This window comes from Gymnogyps californianus, chromosome 1, assembly GCF_018139145.2.
Source record: "Gymnogyps californianus isolate 813 chromosome 1, ASM1813914v2, whole genome shotgun sequence".
NCBI lineage: Eukaryota > Metazoa > Chordata > Aves > Accipitriformes > Cathartidae > Gymnogyps > Gymnogyps californianus.
Genome location: NC_059471.1, coordinates 125,048,942 through 125,068,423, shown reverse-complemented (window position 1 = coordinate 125,068,423; position 19,482 = coordinate 125,048,942). Strand labels below are relative to the sequence as shown.

The window sequence follows — 19,482 nt, the reverse complement described above, 5'->3', positions numbered from 1 at the left end:
ATCATCTGCATGATTGCATCAGACATCAACGTGCCGTAGCCTGGGGGTCATATGTAATCTGTCAGGATAATTCATCCAGACTGCATTCGAAGGCGCCTGCAGAAGAGATGAATGGTTCTCCTGACGACAGCAGTCTGCTTTCCTCTACCGGCTTCTTAAGAGGCGCCCATGTTTCTAACACACGTTTTGGTGAAGAGCCGAGCTTATTCATGTTTGCTGTGAACATGGTCCTCAGGACACATGAAATTCAGTGCACATCTGCAGACCTTCCAGCAAATGTCAGGTGTAATGTGTATGTGAAAATGGTCTGGTGCTTCTGTGAAGAGCTTGATCTATTCTGCAAGCGCAGCAGGTCTATTGTGTGACAGGGCTGAAAGAAAGCAAGAGACTCGTTCAGCTGCGTACTGACAACAGAAGTTGTCAGCCCATTTAGGAATAATTGATTTAGAAACTGATGTCTGTCTCTTTTATGTGTTCTTGGATACTCCACTTGCATGCACACAGATTAACAGAAGCAAAAGATTCTGTGGCACTTACTTCATTCATTTGGAAGTCATTAATTCGCTAATGCTCCTATATATATGGCTGTGGTGCAAAGGATTATACTTTCTCTTTTTCTTGGAGAAATTGCTGAGTATTGCAGATTGCGCCCCTGATACAGGATGTATATACGTGTCTCTGGAGTTGATCGGTGGTATTTATACAACTTTGGCAGAAATGATGAAGCACCACTTACATAGAAAGGCTCAAGAACTACCCTTTTATAGTACCAGTAAAATAAAATGAGGTTTCATTGTTCTGCAAGTTTCACTGGGAATGTGATTTTTAGAAATTTCCAGATAGCTCCTGAATGATGCTGCTGCCCATGGCAGACTGTATATTGCATGCTGGACATGCAATGGTAATCTTTAAATTCTTCAGGCATGGAGTGTCTGGCACTTCTGCTATCACTAACCTAAGTGAAACACACAACAAAATGAGATCTAAAATGTCCAGTCAGAATAAGCTACTTTTAAAAATTGGCTTCATAGTAAGATGATGGTGTAGATGCAGTTCAGCACAACTTTTTTTCCTTTACATTCCTTTCTGGTATGATTTGACAGCAGGTTCTTTATTATGGATAGATTAGAGGAGTATTTTTCCTCACGTGTTTTCAAGAAAGCCTACAACAAAAGGGAGATTTGAGATTTGCATTTCCATTAAATTGTGTGAGAAAGATTAGAAAGTTTTTCTATCTAACCACTGGAAACAAGACTGATTGTTCCAAGCTAGAAGGGGAAATTTGACATTTTAGTGGTGTGTCTTTAAAAGAAAAGTCTCAATGTCTTTTTAAAATACTTTATTTGCATTTTATTACCTAAACGTGTAAGAGTGTTTTTGGAGTTCTTTTGCTTTTCTCATCAGAATGGTGTGCCCTGATCATCATAGAAACACAGTGCGGTATTCTTTCATGCTTCAGACAGCTGAACAGCAAACTAATGAAGAGGGTTCTTTAAATGAATGTTAGGCATGATCTTTTCTACTTTTAACTGGAGAAATTTACTGTTTAAGTACAGTTTGCGTCAAAGAAGAGACCCAAGCTCTCCTTTGTCTTTGACTTCCGGCAGCATAGGCTTAAGATGCGAAAGTGTGGGGAAGAATCAAAGATACATAATCGTGCACTATTGGTTTTCCTGGTGGTAAGAAATAGCATTTGTGTGGTTTTGTTATTGCATTGCAATAACAGGCCCATTGGAATGAGAAATAACTACCAAATATTCTAGATCGTGCGATCATTTTTATTTTCCTTAAAACACACTCAGAACAATGTATCTGCCCGTACAGGTGAAAGCTACTATGATTTCATGTTCAAAAGGCAACTGTATTAGTGTATCTGCATAATATTTTCAAACTGTAAATGAGTAAACAGTTGCTTATCCCTGTCACAGGATAGGAAAAGCACAGAACTGGTTAATGGGCTCATTGTTTTTATTTAGGACATAACATAAAACTGGCTGCTGCTTATGTTGAAAATTAATTTTATATATCTGCAGTATAAAGAGTTTTGAAATACTAGTCACAAATATCACCATGAATACAGACCTAGTATATATTTGTTGGTTTTATTGTTGTTAATATAGTAAGTTCCATGTATTTTGTAATCTACGTGAGTACTTGCTTGCAAAAAGCCAGTTTACTAGCAAAGGAATCAGTATTTTTCTTGACTGTTGAGCGTATTGTGACTAATAAGGAATCTGACATTGAAATGTTTACTAACTAATAAACCAAGGCCATACAGGTTTTGAATGATAAAATCTTTCACTTACTCATAGGTTTATAACATGCCTTTGGAAAGGAACTAGGATTAAAATGATACACAAAACATACGGTTTAAGTTACCAATGTTTGTAACATTGGACAATTGTGTCTCATATTAGAACAACAGTGATTTAGGAAAGTAATTTATCAGCTGTCACCCAAATGGAAATAATATTTGTCATGGGATGGAACAAAGTGTTTTAAAGCGAATTGCTAAAATTGGATGAAGAAAAACATGGCTAAACAACAGCTTTACAAATAGAACTTTTGATTTTACTGAAGCAGATATTCGAGTTACCTTTTCCAAAGAAGATGCATCATTTTGAGTCAGGACTGCTAGCAAGAAAAAAAGCTGCAGTTTGCATCTGTTTGTGATTCTGTATATACCAGCAGCACTTTAGCTTTTAGAACATGCAGCTATCTTTCAATGTGCTCAGATTATAAAGAGAATAGGTTTTGTTACTAGAAATTAGGTGCTTTTGTGAACAGATTAAGCAGACCTAGTTAAGTACCACAGTTTATTTTTCCCACGTCACTTCAGTGCATTGGACTTACTTTTCCATTCAATCTTGCATGAAATACATTTAAGAATTTTGAAATTTAGTTAAAATTCTTAAATATGTGTACAATTTTTGTCCCTAAAGCTTAGCTTACCTTTTCATGTTTAGTAGAAGAAATGCACATATTAGTGTGTAATATGAAACACTTTCAGACTGACACTTTTAGCTGTCAAAACAAACATCTGTCAAGACAAATGATGTTGACCATTGTGAATTTCTAGAGTGTGAAATCTTGATGTAATGTTAAATCTCTCGTAATCACTTGGTATGAACTGTATACACAGGCATGAATTTTGAAGGGTAAAATGGACCTACAGATAATAAATGTATTTGGAGTGGTGTTGAAAACATTTTTTAGCAGCATATCTAACCTGATTTTTGTCTTTGCTATTTTTGCTTACATTACTTTGTTCAAGATCCTGAAAGGTCCTGATTGCTTTTAGGATAACATGTACAGATCTCTTTCAAAAGATCTGTGGACCTTCTAGTGTCAAATCTTGAAATGATAATGCTGTTCCTGGCCTACTAATTTCATGGGACTGAATTCAGTAAATAGGCTTTTCAGGCTCCAGTGCTAACAAAAATAAATCAGAGATGTTATGAGGCTTATTTTGTGGGGCTTACATTATTGCAAATGTTAATTTTGCTGGATGTTGTCCTTGTGCTCAGGAATACTTTGTTTCATCTTGATACAGTAATTTATAAAGAGCCAGTGATGGTGGATCTTACGTAAAGAACATTCTTATTTCCAAAGCAACACACAAATTCTTACACTCCTTGTACTACATACTGGCGGAAATTCATGTCTAGCTGTTGAGTAAATAGATTTATCAGTTTGCTCTTTATAATTTGATCTTGAGAATACATAATTTGTGCTATTTTTTTTCCACTTGTTAAACAAGTCTTCTTTAGTATTGTTACTGCTGTTTAAAATTAATACTCAAATGTTAGGTAGAGGGCTCCAGGTTGGACTTACAATTTAATTTGTTGTACAAATCCAGAAAAATTAAGCATGTTCTCTTAAGAGCTATAAGAATTAATTACAGCATTCAAATTGTGGTACAGTAGAAAACAATGCACTAGCCGTTTGATGGTGGTCAGACCTGGCAGTTATTTTCAATAGAGTATTTGCTGTCCATTGTCTCTCCACTTCTGTTGTTTTCATCATGGTGTGAATACAGTAACAATAGTAAAACTGATGTGGTCTTGTTTTATTGGCGGGTTTCTCCCTCCTTTTCAGAACCAGTTTTCTCGTGCACATAGGTGTTGAGGGAACATGAAATAGCAAGGACACTTTCTGTACTGTCTGTGTAATTTTTTAAGTCATTGTGGATGAATTTTTATCTCATTGAGGAAGTTGTAGCAGCTCTCTAGTCCCCTATGATGAGAAACTAAACATGAGGCAACATTAGTTGAATGGTATTTTCTCACAATTGCTGTTTCATCTGCATGCGACTTACCTTGGAGTTGTCTTGCAACATGATTAGTATGGTTAAAAACTCAACAAATCTTATACCACTGCTAAAACCCAGGGTGACTAAATCACCAGTGAAGCTTTGAAGATGAATGCGGCACGTAGCTGATCTTTTTTTGTTCTTTTGTAGGTGATGGATGTGGACATACCATTCTGGGCCCTGAAAGTGGAACTCTTGCTTCGATAAACTACCCACAGACCTCTCCCAATAGCACAGTTTGTGAATGGGAAATTCGTGTAAAGCCTGGGCAGCGAGTTCAGCTCAAATTTGGTGATTTTGATATTGATGACTCAGATTCTTGTCATTCCAGTTATTTAAGAGTTCACAATGGGATTGGCCCCACCAGGACAGAGATAGGTAGGAGCTTTTATTATTGGTATTTGAAAGCTATTGTCTTATATGGAACTTGGATATACTGTTGGTACTTTCATTACTTTTTAAATTTCTCCTTGTTTACCTTCTCTGACCATAGAGTAGCTACTAGAGGTATGGTATTATTTAAGTTCTTTTTTACAGCCCTAGAAAACTGTTACAATTCAGTTGGATATTGGGCAGGGTAAGACCTTGCCTGAATACATCATACACTGCTTTGTACAGTCTGGATTTTGAGTCTTATGAGAAGTGATGAAAAGAAGGAAGTGTTTATTATTTACAGGAATCTCAAATAAGGTGAAGAAAGGAATTTTAGTAATTCTGTAATCAGAGTTGTGTTTTTCCTGAGCTTCATATCAAGGAAACCCTGCAAAACTTTGAGGAGTGCTGTGTGTACCTCACCACAGTAGAAAAACAGCCATCAGGGACCAGTTTTACTAAATTTACTAGTGATACTACTGCTAGAAAGCACAGCTAAGGAAAGATTCTCCTGTATGCTGTACAGGTCTTCAGTACAGGAAGGGAGTACAGGTGCAACTGTAACTATATAAAAATAAAAGTGGTAAAGAAAACAGCAGTCTGATTGTCTCTTTCTCTGGTAACATGCTCATTTCAAGTATGCTTACCATTGTTGCTCAGCAGATGAACTCTCTGTTTGGAATGTCAGAGTATTCTTAATGTAATTATTCTTAAGTAATTGCATTTTGTTTACTGTTATTAAAGCGTATTTAAATGTCTGTCTTCTTGACACAATTCCTATATCCTAAAAATGTACTGAAAAAATGATGAGTAATAATGATAGCAGAACATCCTACATTTTGTTCGTGCATACAATGACTAGATGCTAAGTGCAACACAGATCCTATAATAATCTTTGATTCTTCAAATTCTCAAAGGAAACTCCACTGTAATGTTTTTTTTTCTCAGACATTTCCCAGTAGCTTGCAAAGTTCTTGTAAGCAGTGGAGAGGGAATTGCAAAACTATGAGGATCTTCATTTAAAAAAAAAAAAAGTGGGGGAAAAAAAAAGATCTCGCGCTCTCTTCCCCCCCCCCCCCCCCCCCGAAGTGCCTTTCTTTTTATATGGAATAGCTCTGATTTGAGCTGCTCATCTTGGTGGCATTAAAGGATGTCAGGCTTCAAAAGTTGTGTAGTTCAAATATCCCCCATCTTCTGATAATGTCCATAATTTAATTTTTGTCCTCTTTAAGAGGACAAATTGAATTTCATGACTACAGCAGGGTTTCTTTCAAATAACAGTGTGAAATTATCATCTACATCAAGGTATATGTAGGGTTTTAAGACCCTTGTGGTTACTTTGCATAAAACTCAAAATGAATTGTCATTCTTCCTTCACTAAAATTAGTTGTTATTGTGCAGATTAAAGCTTTAGGAAAGAAAATAAAATTAATCTGGGGGGAGAGAGAGAGAAAGAGAGATTTACTTCACCAAGATTGTTTTTGTGCAACTTAAATGCTGATCCCACTAAACTGAGTCTTCTTATAAAGAGGCTAGTGGAATGTTAGCTTTGTTAACCCTCTTTTCCAACTGTTACATAGGTAAGCATGTGTCAAAATAAGTATGTGCTTGGAGCCGTTGAGCCAGACTCAGTCTAAAATAGGAAATGCTGAAGTCCTTAAATGGCAAGGAACGTCCAGTTCTGATAAGTCTATTATTCACTTTTACAAGTGACTTAATGGGTTCAAGCAAATTTTCTACTTCATTTGTTTCTCTTGACTTTCAGCTGTTCCCAGCTGGTGTAGTAGCACAGTATGTTGAGCAAATGTGTGTGTTGTTCTGCTCTTAATAAATTAAGTCACAGAACAAACAGTGATATTAACAGTGGCAGATACAGATGATGCAGGTCCTTGAATGTTCATGTTTGAAGCAACAAACACTGGAGAGATTAAACAGTGATCTGAATTTGTTTGGAAGAAATCTGGATTTATCCAGAGTTTTTCCATTCAAGACTACTGACATGGTCTAACATTAAAATACTTGTATTACATAAAATCTGAAATTCAATGATACCTACTTTAACCCAAAATGACTTAAAAATCAGCTGATTAGATTAAAAAATGAATTGTTAGTGGGTTAGTTAATTGATAAACGGAGGTGGTTTCTAATGAAGCCTTTAAGGGCTAGTTCTCATTCCAAGCCTTTTGAATATCAATAAATCAAAAGAAGATTCAAATCCTTGGTGTTAAGTTTGTCTCTAGTTTAAGTAAGATCTAGAGGTGTTCTGTATTAGATTTCATCACAGTCCAATCACTGTATGTCTACGGTCAGATGTACTGATTTAATACATACAATGTAAGCCCAGATCTATAGGAGCAGAGAATGTAAGCTACTGTGGGAATTCCCTCTCCTGCTGTAATGTTGCTGTACAAAAGCACTTGGGGTCCTTCAATGCGTAAGTACAGACAAAATAGTAGTAATACATCTTCTGCACATACCATTGACAGGCATCACAGCAATCATGTTTTGTCCATTTCTAATGCCTGCTTTTTAAAAAGATTGCTAAAAATCTGGCAAGAGGCCAGGGAAGAGTTAGAAAAATGATTTGTAGTCTCAAAAGTATGTCTTGCCATGAACCATAAGGTGCATCAGTCTACAGTTTGTCGAAGGCTGTATCTCCATGGTGCAAACAGCACTGGATAGTTTATCCAAGCTAGATTTAAATGTCTTGCCCTGTGTATTTGCCCAAAGAAGATGATAAATGGTGTCTTGAGGACAGTCTGACCTACCCTGAGAGGAGTCTCATGCTGGTCAATCATGTAACAAGATCCAGTGGCTGAAAGCAAAAGAAAAAAAGGAAAAGAAAAATGGTAGTTGGAAAAATGATGCAGTTCATCATAATGAATGCAATTAATCATTGAAACATCACTTAGAGCAAAACATAGGGTCAATGTGGAGCCTTGGTAAAAGGGAACTTACTTCTTTGTAACTCTTGCTGATAACCAGTTTAAGTAGTGAATTTGAGGTAAAGTTATATTTGTATAATATTATAAATTTCATTAAAGTATTGCAAAATCTATTTTCTTTTTTTCATTAGAAAATATCCTTGCTTTGTTCAAAAAATATCTGAATAAGCAACATTTAGAAAGCTCTGAATAATGATAGGAATTTGTATTTCTAATTTTTTAAAATTTTATTAGTGTTTGAGAGTGCAGTTCACTTTTTGAAGGAATTTGACATACACATTGTATTTGTGTTATATTTGTTTGGTATTATATTTGTTAAGAACTATTCCTGCAGGTTAGTGTTATTCCACTCCCTCTACTTCAGTATGGTAATTTGCCTTTAGTTGATAAGAGAGTCTGGCTTCTTGTTTTGCTATTTTATGATATGATAACATACTTATTATCAAGAAAGCAAATAAATGAATGGTAAACTGAAACATATGCAGTGTCATTTGCTGCTGGTGATTATCCACTTCAGTTATCCACTGCAGAATCTTAAATAGGGTTGTGAATGGTTTACAACATTGAATGATCAAGGGAGCCTATAGAACAGAAGACTTTTTTTTTCTTAACAGGTTAATAAACGGATCAGTATTTTATTAAAGTTTCTAGTTAGTAGGACTGGAGAATTCCTTATTGACTTGGGTCTGTTTAACAGCCATTCATCCGGGTAATGTCATTTGGTAGTAATTCTAGGACTTCATAGGGCAAATATTGTCAATATCTGCAGACTCCAGCATCTCAGTTTAAAATGTATTAATTTTGGTCATTTTGGATGCCAAGAGAAGTATCCAGATGCAGGACCTCTCTTAGGTTTATAGGTGCAGCAAAACAGAAAGTGAACCAACTGGCAATTTATATTAATGGTACTCACATACGCTTGTATGTTAATGCTGAAGTGCAGTGAATCATGCCTCCTGTTGTCCAAAATTAAGAGTATTTATTGTCGGAAAGCATGAAATAGTCGACAGGGAAGAAGTGCCCCAACAGCTGAGGGAAGAGAAGGGCTTTTTTCTCATTTGCTTCTGTAGATGATTCTCGTTGCCCTAACTTGATCCTTTTCCTTGACAGATTTCTCATGGTCTTTGAAGAACTGACTGTGAGGGTTATGCATGGCTAGAGGTGAATGGGATAAGGTCACATTTATTTGCGTTAAGGGTATGAGAGACTCTCACCTGTTGACGGTGGCAAAATAAATGTGATACCCATACTCTGCCATTTGCTTTAAATGGACACTGACTACATTATTTAGTGTCATGCACATGTATTTGTTTTTGAATATACACCAGAAGTAATGTGAGCGTACACTGCAAATGAAAAAGATGCTTATTACATATGTTGGTTTTGGTCCATGTCTGTTCTCCCCCTTCTCTTGATAGGAAAATACTGTGGGTTTGGCTTTCAAATGGATGGTTTAATTACTTCAAAAAGTAATGAAGTCACAGTACAGTTCATGAGTGGAACACACACTTCTGGACGTGGATTTCTTGCAGCTTATTCAACCACTGACAAATCAGGTATTTATAATTATTTGGTAATTTTTCTGTGCTGGTAAAATTAGAGCTGCCTAGTGAAAACACAGAACTGATTTATTTATTCCTGCATTCTCACAAATTAACTTCTAAAAATGAAGACTTTTAATACAGTCTTCCTGATACTTCTGCTTAGGAAATTGAACTGTTCAGTTACTATTTAAGTTACTGTAGTTTTAAAGAAATGATACCAAAGCTTACCATGGATAGCAGGGCAAGAATCACAGTTACCTGTTAGGAATGAAAGAGCTGCTTCGGATAAAGAACGAAATGCATTTTTTCAGGTAGTAATCAAGATGGCAGATAAAAAAATTTTTTTATCAAACGGTATGTATTTTATACAGACCAACCTTGTGGAAAATTTTGTTTCAGTAACAGTTTCTTATACTCCCTCAACTCTTTAATTATATAATCTGCTGACTACTTTTTAGGTGTTTTGCCATTTCTTGTTTTTTCCATGTTTTTGGTTATTCTAGCCTCTAAAGGACGCTGCTGTATTTGTTTTGCATCTCCTTCCACTCATTGTAATGGTGAGTGACATACATGGTCCACAAGGAAATGAAGGATTGCCAGCAACTGCTTCACAAGGCAAAAGGCTTGAGAAAACCCTTTCTAGAAGTAATTCTAAAAAGACCAGATAAAGAGTTTTCAATTTTAATTTGTATTTTGTGGGTTTTCTGATACTTTCCTCTCTGTATTTTGGACTGTACGTGCTGATACACAGCAGACTGAGTATAAAATTTGACATGTCAGTTATGGATGCCAGTAACATGGCACTCTAATGTTTGTTCCCTGTGCTGCCTGGTTTCAGTACTGTGGGACTGTTAAATGGTGAAAACACAGGCCTGTTTAGCTAGCTTATTAATTTAACTTTGTGAAAAGAGTGTATGTTTGTGTTTCTGAATTATGTCAGGTTCTCTGAAGTGTAGCTATAAATTAAAATTAAGCTGCACAAAAAATGAATGTTTGTAGTGTTTCTCTTCTTGTCTATGTTACATTCTCAGTGGATTTCCCAGTTACTCAGGCAAATTATCAAGGTTCTACTGTAATACAAAATCTGTTGCAAGAAAATTTAGTAGGAATGTGTTTTTTCATTCTGAGACTTTTGGTTAAGCCACAGAGGCTCAAACGTATATTTTTGTGCACTTTAAAAAGCATACTCAAACTTGTTGTTTTTATCATCCTCTTGACCTAACATTTTTTCTTTCCAGACCTAATTACCTGTTTAGACAATGCAAGTCACTTTTCCGAACCAGAATTCAAGTAAGACTGATTTTACCTGTTTCCCCCATCTCTTTAATGAAGTAATTTTAGTGTTTCTACTTCGCTCTGTTACTTATGCTTGATGCAGCTTGAAAATTGGCTGTCCAGAGAACGTAAGAAACAAACTAATTAGGGTTAGAGCTGAATAATTTTGACATTTGCGCTCCTCTTTCATCTCTGTCTCTCTCCCATTTTTGTTATTTACGTGCAGTATACAGTAGAACCTCGTTAATTTGCACTAACACATAGGAGCTAATATCTCATTCCCGTAGAAAGAACGTTGCTTTTATAAACACGTATTATAGCAGGTATACACCTTAAATACTGAAATTCATATTACAGTTATCTAAGGAGCACTAAACTATGAAATGTGTTAAAAATTACAAACCCATTTCAGTTTTGTGTGAATTAATGAGGTTCTGTGGAGACATAAAATGCTGTACCTTCTGATGGGGGAAACATGTCATTTCCCTCTTTTCTCCTCCATTTCCATCTAAAGCAAGGACAGTGTTTAAAGCTGCAGACTATTGTGAAGCACATAAACTTACTTTTTGGAGAACTTCAGTCCTGGCATCATGAAACGTTTCAAAGTGCAACCTTTGCATTTCTCTTTCATTTTCCCAAGTTACAAAATAGGGCTCTAATTGTAGGTTCTGACCTTACTCAACATGTGTTGAAGTCTCTGAATCCTACTATTTTTGTGGTACCTGCAAAGGTGCTTCAACTGTTGTTGAACTGCAGTGAAAATGTTAATAGTTTACTCTAGTTCACTGTTAAATCTTGAAGATTTAATAGTTTTTGTATGTGCAGTATGAAATGGCACTAGAACATGAACACGGGCTGGCATCAGAGATGCAGATGTCTTGCCTCTTGCTTTTCATGAGCTAGTGGTATTAACTGAATTTGGACAGTTTTTTATGATCAAAGCATTGCCAGCAGCTATTATAAAATAGCATTACTTTTCAGATGTATTATTTAAGGATGCAAAACAAATAGATATGCAGGTCTCTAGTTTATAAAATAAAATTCCTTAATATTGATACTTATATGACTTTCAATTTACAGAAGTCATGCAGTATTTATATTATAAAATGCTGGCTTTATTAATTTATTATATTGAGACTGGAACTGAAGTTTCAGCTGAGAATCTTTTTTTAAACTTTTTCAAATGTTTGTTCTCCTGTTGTGTACTTCTCTTCCTGAGTATTTTTTTTGTCTGATTTGATAAGTCTTCAATTAGGATATATCCTTAAATAGTGATATATGAATGATAACAGTGTATTGTAAATTAAAAACATAGTGACAATTTTATAACGTTATAAGAGTTGTAGTTGAATATGTATCTTGACTTGATATTTTGTTCTCTCCCAGTAAGTATTGTCCAGCTGGATGTGTGATTCCTTTTGCTGATATTTCAGGCACTGTTCCCCATGGATACAGAGATGTAAGTAAAAATACCGTGGGCTCACGTGAATTTTGGTAAAATGCGCACTGCATAATTACAATTCAGCTATAGTTGTTCACATTAGTTCTGCTGCCTGGGTTCTGGAATTTGTACCTCCTAAAGTCAATAGCATGGTACTCATTTTTTTGCATAGCTGCTAAATGGCTGGTGCTTCAGATGTTGCCATCTCCAAGAAGTGAAGTAGTGTGGTAGAGACTCAAACATTTTTGGTAAGGCCTGCTGAGAAGGGTGGATCAATCAAAATATTGTTTTCTACTTCCTGTTTTGGTTTTGTTGGCTTTCTCAGGTTGGGAAATTCAGATTCATAAAGAGAGAACCAGTTCTTTTAATGGTGTCCTCTTGGTTTTGACACTGTAATGCATCTCTAAACAGAGAGTCTCGGTTGTAATTTTTTATGACAACATGAGAGATGAAATACTGTCTATGCTCAGCAGCTATAAAACCATTTGCAATACAGAGTTAATACTGTAACATTAGTAGTTTTATAAACTGGAAATGAAAATCTTTAATAATGTACTCTTTACTTAGAATGTAAGTACTACATTTTTACTTACAAAAACCTATACGCTCTTTTTCTGATGTAAGCTTTTGTAACTGAATTAGCATACTGCCATAGGACTGGAGGGTGTTTGCTTTGTTTATTTTTAAGTGATTATAATTTTGCTAGCAATCTAGTCAAAAGTTACATTAAATCTCATTGTTTATCTTAAAATACTCTTTTAATAAACCATTAGATCTAGCACAGAGGAAAGACAATTTTAAAATGTTAGTGAGCACAGATTTTAATATTAAATATGAACCTAAAGTGTGCCTCTGATTTTCTTTTCTCAAATATCTGTAAATCCTAGGCTACCTGCTTAAATAATTACCCGTATGTAAAAATGTCACCACAGCGTAACTGTGTTGTATGTTCTGGTCCACAGTGAGCCCTCACTAAACGGCTGCCAGGTAATTTTTGTAGCTAGTAACAAGATGAAGTTGATTCTCTGCCTAACGTATTTGCAGCATCAGTAGGAGTTCTGCTTGTTGGGAGGGTTTTTTTTCCCAAAATCTGGAAAAACTCTTCTGTGGAGGAAAAAGGAAACTTTAGGGAATAAATGCCCTGTGACTTTCTTTTTGCATACTTTATTGCTCTGAATAAAAGGCAGAGAATTTCCCAGAAGTCAAGCTGTGTGGAAAGAAGTCAAATTGTCCAGCACTTTAGACAAAGTTTCAGGTAGAGATTTATCATACTTCTCTTTCAAATGATCAGCAGCTGCTTGCTGCGTTAAAAAATAGCCTAAATCTTGATTCTTTTGTGTGTGACCCTAATGTCCACAGTCCTTGAGGACTTGGAGTGCTCATTGCTGATGTCTTCTGGTGAGCAGGCAGGAGAGAGCTGCATCTATTGCAGAATCCCATGCTCTTACTTTCAAGGGAAAGTAGGAAAGGAAAGGGGAGCTGCATGCATGAGCGAGACATAGTTACATTTATTTAGAAAGCTTTTGGGATGGGGAATAGGGTTAGAGTTTTAATGTGTGAATATACTGAGGAGAATTATGTTTGGAAAAGTCTTAGTGAGCGGGTTTTTTTGCCAGTGAGCTTGAGATATAGGGGCATCTTGGCCTGCTGCACCATGTGATTATTTCTAAAGAAGCTACAATGGAGAAAGTTGTTTTGTTTTTAAAATAATGTGAGAAAGAAAATCATCCATGAAGTCTTCCTTCTCTGGAAAGGACTTGCTGATTCCTTCTTAAAGAATTGTGGTGAGGCTGTATAGCACCCAGTGGACTGGTTGGCAGAGCAGTGCAGCAAATGTGTCCAGGAGCAACGGCTAGCAGTGGACTTTGTTTGGGGGAGCAACTGTTAACAGTAAATAAAAATCTGCAGTCATCATCTGTTGTTTATCGACTTGGGCAAGTCCGCACTGGGATACCACACTGGTAGTAACAAGCTAAATATGGTTTCTGGAAGGTATATTGGGAGATACCCAGGTGGTCCTTCACAGACAGCGTGGGCCCACTTGATCTTCTGAAATTCACGTTGATCTCAGTCTCATTGGATAAGAGCGAGGGGCTGCAGAATTGCAACGTGTCTGTGCATACCCTAGTGCTGCACATTGCAGGAACGCCTGAGAATAGCTGTCTATGCCTGTTGCACTGTACATAGCCGGTAATCCTCCACAAACCTTGGTGCATGTGGACAGGTGCAAAGCCAGTGCTGCTAAGGTTTTTTTGGAACTGGATTGGCTCTCTGGTCCTGAGCACTAGGATGTTTCTTGGTCAGGCCCCTTTGGCCTGGAACAGTTTGCTTCCCAGCTGGAGACGATCTCCTGGGCTAGTTTTGGTGCAGGGGACAGAGGGCGTCTTGCTCTGCTCACTCTGTGCTGTGCCCGAAGGACTTGGTGTAGTGAGTCAGTCGTGCTCTCTATGGCACAGCTAGCCTGCGAGCCGGGGAAATGGAAGTGTCACTGTGGCATTTGTTCGTGAATCTGGGCTAACAGTCATCCAGGGAGAGAAGGAAAGAACAGGATGTCCTGCAAAAACTTTTTGCGTAACTGATCTCCGTTGACCTGTACAACCTAGGTAATCGGCTTCTTTAGAACGAATTGTATTCACGTATTACTGTGGATTTATATGGGTCAGAGTGCTGGATGGTTAAACCATGTTTAACCATGAGTTAAAATAAAAAATAGAACCCATCGGCTAAAAGCTACAAAATCTGCAGTGTGTCTCTCCTTAATTGTGAGAAAATGAATAAACATACTTTCAATGTGCTTTCTATTAAAAGGTTTCCTATGTATTTATGTATTCAACTTCTGTTGTCTAACATAATAGATTTATTATAGGCTGAAAGTCTGGCTGTCTGGCTTTTTCAGACTGATTCACCTTGCTGTTTGTTTGAGCTTATTTAATTACAAGAGTTACATTCCAAATACATCTGGGTGAGGATGCAGTGAAATGTAGGACCTTCTTTTTGTGTTTTTATAAATTCCATAATAAACCGAAGATGAATGGTTTCTAAATAACAGAGGTAACAGTTAAATAAGAACAGTATCTTAATGTAATAATAACAACAAAGACTGTAACTGGACAATGTAGCATTTACAATATATGGTGTAGTATTTAATTTATTTGCAATGTAGTATTAAATTTTTCTTTCTCCCCCCTTTTTCAAGTCGTCATCACTTTGTATGGCTGGTGTTCATGCAGGCGTTGTGTCAAATACTCTGGGTGGCCAAATTAACGTTGTAATCAGCAAGGGCATTCCGTACTATGAAGGCTCCCTGGCTAACAATGTCACCTCAAAAGTGTAAGTGTACTTCCTGTGTTCTCCTTATCTTTGGCACCTTAGATCTTGGTAGTGTCTCATCGCAGGATTAATTTCAGCTAGTGGAGCTATGTGTTCCATGGACAGGTTCTCTTCTGTGAGGTTCTCACAATGCTCTTTTGCTACAGTGTGATTGTTTTACCGGATATCTTTAACCTCTAGACCATAAAGATTAATTTTCCAAATTCTACGAGGAGGTTTTATCTTCCAAAATGCATGGTATGACCATAAATTCCTAATGGTCTGTGGAAAAATAATAATTTAACAGCAACTTTTTAGTTGCAGGGAGAAGAGTGTAACTTGTCATTTTATCTCAGAAGTCCCAGCAATGAAAGCACACAGAGGAGATTGATTCTTGTTATTATGATTAGCTTAATTTAAAAGGGAAGCATTTTAATGAAGTCGTGCGTTTTGCTGGGCAGATGTTTGTTTGAAAGCCTTTAATTCCGATAGTATCTCTGGACTAGATTTCAGTTGAAAAGGTGTTTGTACTGAAAGCGCTGCAACTTGGTGACAAGAAGTGTTACTTCAATTGTGAAGTGCTTGTTTAGGCATATGTGCATAGGTTTCAGTGGCAAGCAGTGAGACAAGAAAAATAAATTGAAGACAGTTTGTTTCAATTTTCCTCGCTGACTACTGCAAAAAACATCTTCTTTTGTTCTCTGCAGGGGACCGTTATCTACAAGTCTCTTCACATTTAAGACGAGCGGTAAGCATTATCACATATATTACATGTTGATACTTTCATACAAATTTTGTGAGTAGAAACAAGTGTGCAGGTATTTTCTTTCTTATTTTTTTGTTCTAGTTAGACTTTTTTTTTTTAACTGCATTCCTCAGTAATGTATATTTTTCGATTGTTTTACTATTTCATTTTGATGATTAATCATCACTACATTTATAGATATGGTGATGTATAAAGTAAGCCTTGCTTATGTGCAGAAAGAGATTCTTTCAGGTTATGTTCCTCTATTATAGGCTGGTTTAAAGTGACTTGACTCCCATACTTTAAACACACCGCTGAAGCAGAGCTGGGCACTTAAGAGTTGCTCTTTATTTATAACAACTGTGCATTCTAGGTTTTTTCCAGGTTTAGTGCTTACACTTTCCTTGTTGCCTGCTAAGAAAGCTAGGAGAAATCCCAAAATGATTCCTGAACTTTCTCCACCCCCTTTTACTTTTTTCCCTCCTGATGAATTACTTGTCTCTCTTGCTCTGGAAGGGCATCTCTTGGGCCTTGCTCTGTGTGTAAGTTGTGTTCCTTCTTGGCTGCCATGTTTTGTTTTGTAAATGTGTACCAGGTTGCTGATTGGTATAACAAGTGTTGCCCCTTTTTAAAGCTTTACTGCTTTGCATGTTTTTACCTTCTATCAATTACCTGTTTTTCAAATAAATTAGCTGTAGTTTTCTAAATGGAGGCTAGCTTTTCTGTAAGTCACTTTAAATGCCATCTTTGAATGGATGTTGGAAGTATTGTGAACACAGTGGCCTTTCCTTAGTCTCTTTAACTGTTTTAATAACAATATAAAAAAACCCCCAACCCTAACAAAAGCATTACATCTGTTTTCCATAGGGGTAAAGTTAAAAACAAAAAAGGGGGGAATCATACACATACTGCTCAAAAGTAAACAAATACTTTTTGTAATATATAAATAAAAGTGGTGCTGAATGGGGATATAAAGGCAAGAATCTGATGGGCAGGAGTGTTTGGAGATGGAAATGTATACAAACAAGCAAAAATCAGAAAATAGAATCCACATAATATTCAAATAACTTCTCTCCCAAACCTCTGCAAGAGTTGGAAGAAGGAATTGCATGTCTGGTGACCTTATGCATGGAGAATATTAAACACAGTGATCGAGGCAGGGTTTGTTGGGGTTTTTGGTCTTTCAAAATGTGATCTGATAGTGTATATGAAAGTAATTAAATGGCCTCGAAGTATGAAGAGATAGGACAAAATGCTGAACTATCTGGATTTCAGTGACACATTTGAGAAATTATTGAATAAGCTAGAGACAAGATGCAGGTCTAGATTAAAATGTATGTAGTTGGGTGGCCTAGGAATTAGCTGAAGGAAAAAGAGGACTCCGTAGTATGCTCAAATGAGGTTAATCAGACTGTGGTGAAGTTACTAGTGTCATTCTTCTGTAATAGTTGGTTTCATGACTTGATACAAAATAGAGGAGTGTGTTATTAATGCTAGAGGTCTGGTCAGTGCAGAGGAAGATGCAAGTACTTGTACAGGAAGACCTGGCTGACTTTGAGACTTGAGTAATGGAAATTAATTGAAGAATCACAGAGCAAAAAGTATAAGGTCGGGTTCGTAGAGACTGAGGCATTTCTGCTTCAAACGGGCAGCATGTTAGATGGAAATGACAGATGAAGGAAAGGATCTGGTTAGTGAAGTGCTAGTGTGATCCTGTGCTGTAGCAGGTGAAGTACGTCCAGTAGAGACAACAAACTGTTAATGCCATTGCACAAGACATTGGCAAGGCCTTGTCTGGGGTCCAGTTGCACGTGGGCTCTGCCAGCTGTGCCTCCCTTGAGGGATGAGCACCCAACGTTGGTGCTGAGGAGGGCTGAAGGGGACCTGCCCGGAGAGGGGGAGCTCACAGCAAGAGGGAAACGAGGCTGGGTTGTTCAGGCTGGCTGACTGAAGGCAAAGATTGCTCTCTACTGATGTGTCTGGGGAATACATGTGTGAGAGGGGAAAACTGTTGGCACTACAGGACAAGATTTTAGCAAAGAGCAAATGGATATTAACTAGCCACAAGGAAATTTAGCCAGGAATTTAGGACATGCTTTTTAGCCATCAGCAGGATGCAACACGGGAAGAAACTTCTAGTAAGAATGGTGACAAAAAAATATAACTAATTTCAAGGATGTGTTTGAGCTCAAGGCCAGGATTATGACATGGCTTCCTACATGCTTTGGTGTATTGTTTGAATTAACATTGTCATACTGAAGTGGGTTTAAAAAACAAGAAGTTACATAGACACAGAAAAGGAACGAATGATCAAGTAGTCTGTTTCCCATTCCTGCATCAACCATACATACTCTTAAACCATGACAGCTCCCCCAGAGCTTCTCGTCTAGTGCTCTGTGTGGGCGGTGATTGAGAGAATATCCACATTACTCTTGAGCAGGCATAAATCAGGGAATACTTGTGACCACAAGTTTGGTTCCAGCATCACTGTTAGAAAGCAGAAGACTCTGTGTTTTGTTGTAGTGTTGTTACGGAATAAATTTAGATGGCAGTTCAATATTTGCATGTGAAGTCTTAAACTCCAAGCCAGTAAAATCATTGTATAACTTGAATTTTCATTTTGAATCCTCACCTTTTCTGTTGCTTAGGTTGCTATGGGACACTGGGGATGGAATCTGGGGTAATCCCTGATTCCCAGATCACGGCATCATCTATTCTTGAGTGGTCTGACCAAACAGGACAAGTGAACATTTGGAAACCTGAAAATGCAAGACTAAAAAGGGTTGGTCCTCCTTGGGCTGCTTTTATCAGTGATGAACATCAGTGGTTGCAGATTGACTTGAATAAAGAAAAGAGAATAACAGGTAAGTGAATCTGATGTGGCTTTTAAGCAGCATTCAAAAAGTTTGGTTACTGACATCCTTTTTTCCAGTGCTTGGTCTTCGATAAAGTCCAGGTGACATTTAATTACCATTACAGCAAAGTTGGTTCCATATCCTAGCTAATATACTGAGGAGCCTGGAGTTAAACAGGTGGAGTTTCACAGCAGAAAACACGTTTTCCACCAGAATTTGTTGAAGTGTTTCCTGTGGTTTTATTGGATCCTTAATGCTTCCCTTTTCCTGCTGATTGTCTCCTTGGTGTACTGACTTAAGCTTCTAGGTTTTCCCTACTGCCCGTCATGGCCTTAGTGAATCCAACAGTGGAGACGGGAGCAGTTGCAGTGCGATGTGAGATAAGCAGCAGACAGTAAAACCAGCTGGCAGCCTCCCCTTCAACCTCCTTGCCTGAAGCGGAACTTGGGCTGAGAGTTGGGGATGGTGGGCCCCTCAGCAAACGGACCAAACAGTGCAGACTGATGCAGCCAGAGTCTGGGTTAGGCTCCGCTCCTTCACAGGAGGATTGTGATGGACCATCCGTCATGGATTTTAGTAGCTGTGTTTGTTTGGAGAGACAGCTGGAGGTGCTGTTTGCCAGCCTGCTCTGGATGGCTTCCTTCACATTTTGGGAGTTGAATGAGTGAGCTCATAGTTACCTGT

The 19,482-nt window shown here is 37.4% G+C and overlaps 1 protein-coding gene across 1 annotated transcript in view; it reads left to right on the top strand.

The window, feature by feature from the left end:
* The window catches only part of DCBLD2 (discoidin, CUB and LCCL domain containing 2), a 47,372-nt gene that overhangs the window by 14,158 nt on the left and 13,732 nt on the right, over positions 1-19,482 (top strand). Inside the window, exons 2-8 of the mRNA XM_050893499.1 lie at positions 4,463-4,690; positions 9,048-9,185; positions 10,412-10,463; positions 11,835-11,907; positions 15,086-15,219; positions 15,906-15,946; positions 18,592-18,807. Of these exons, the coding sequence (XP_050749456.1) occupies positions 4,463-4,690; positions 9,048-9,185; positions 10,412-10,463; positions 11,835-11,907; positions 15,086-15,219; positions 15,906-15,946; positions 18,592-18,807 (882 nt within the window). The remainder of the gene's footprint in view (positions 1-4,462; positions 4,691-9,047; positions 9,186-10,411; positions 10,464-11,834; positions 11,908-15,085; positions 15,220-15,905; positions 15,947-18,591; positions 18,808-19,482) is intronic.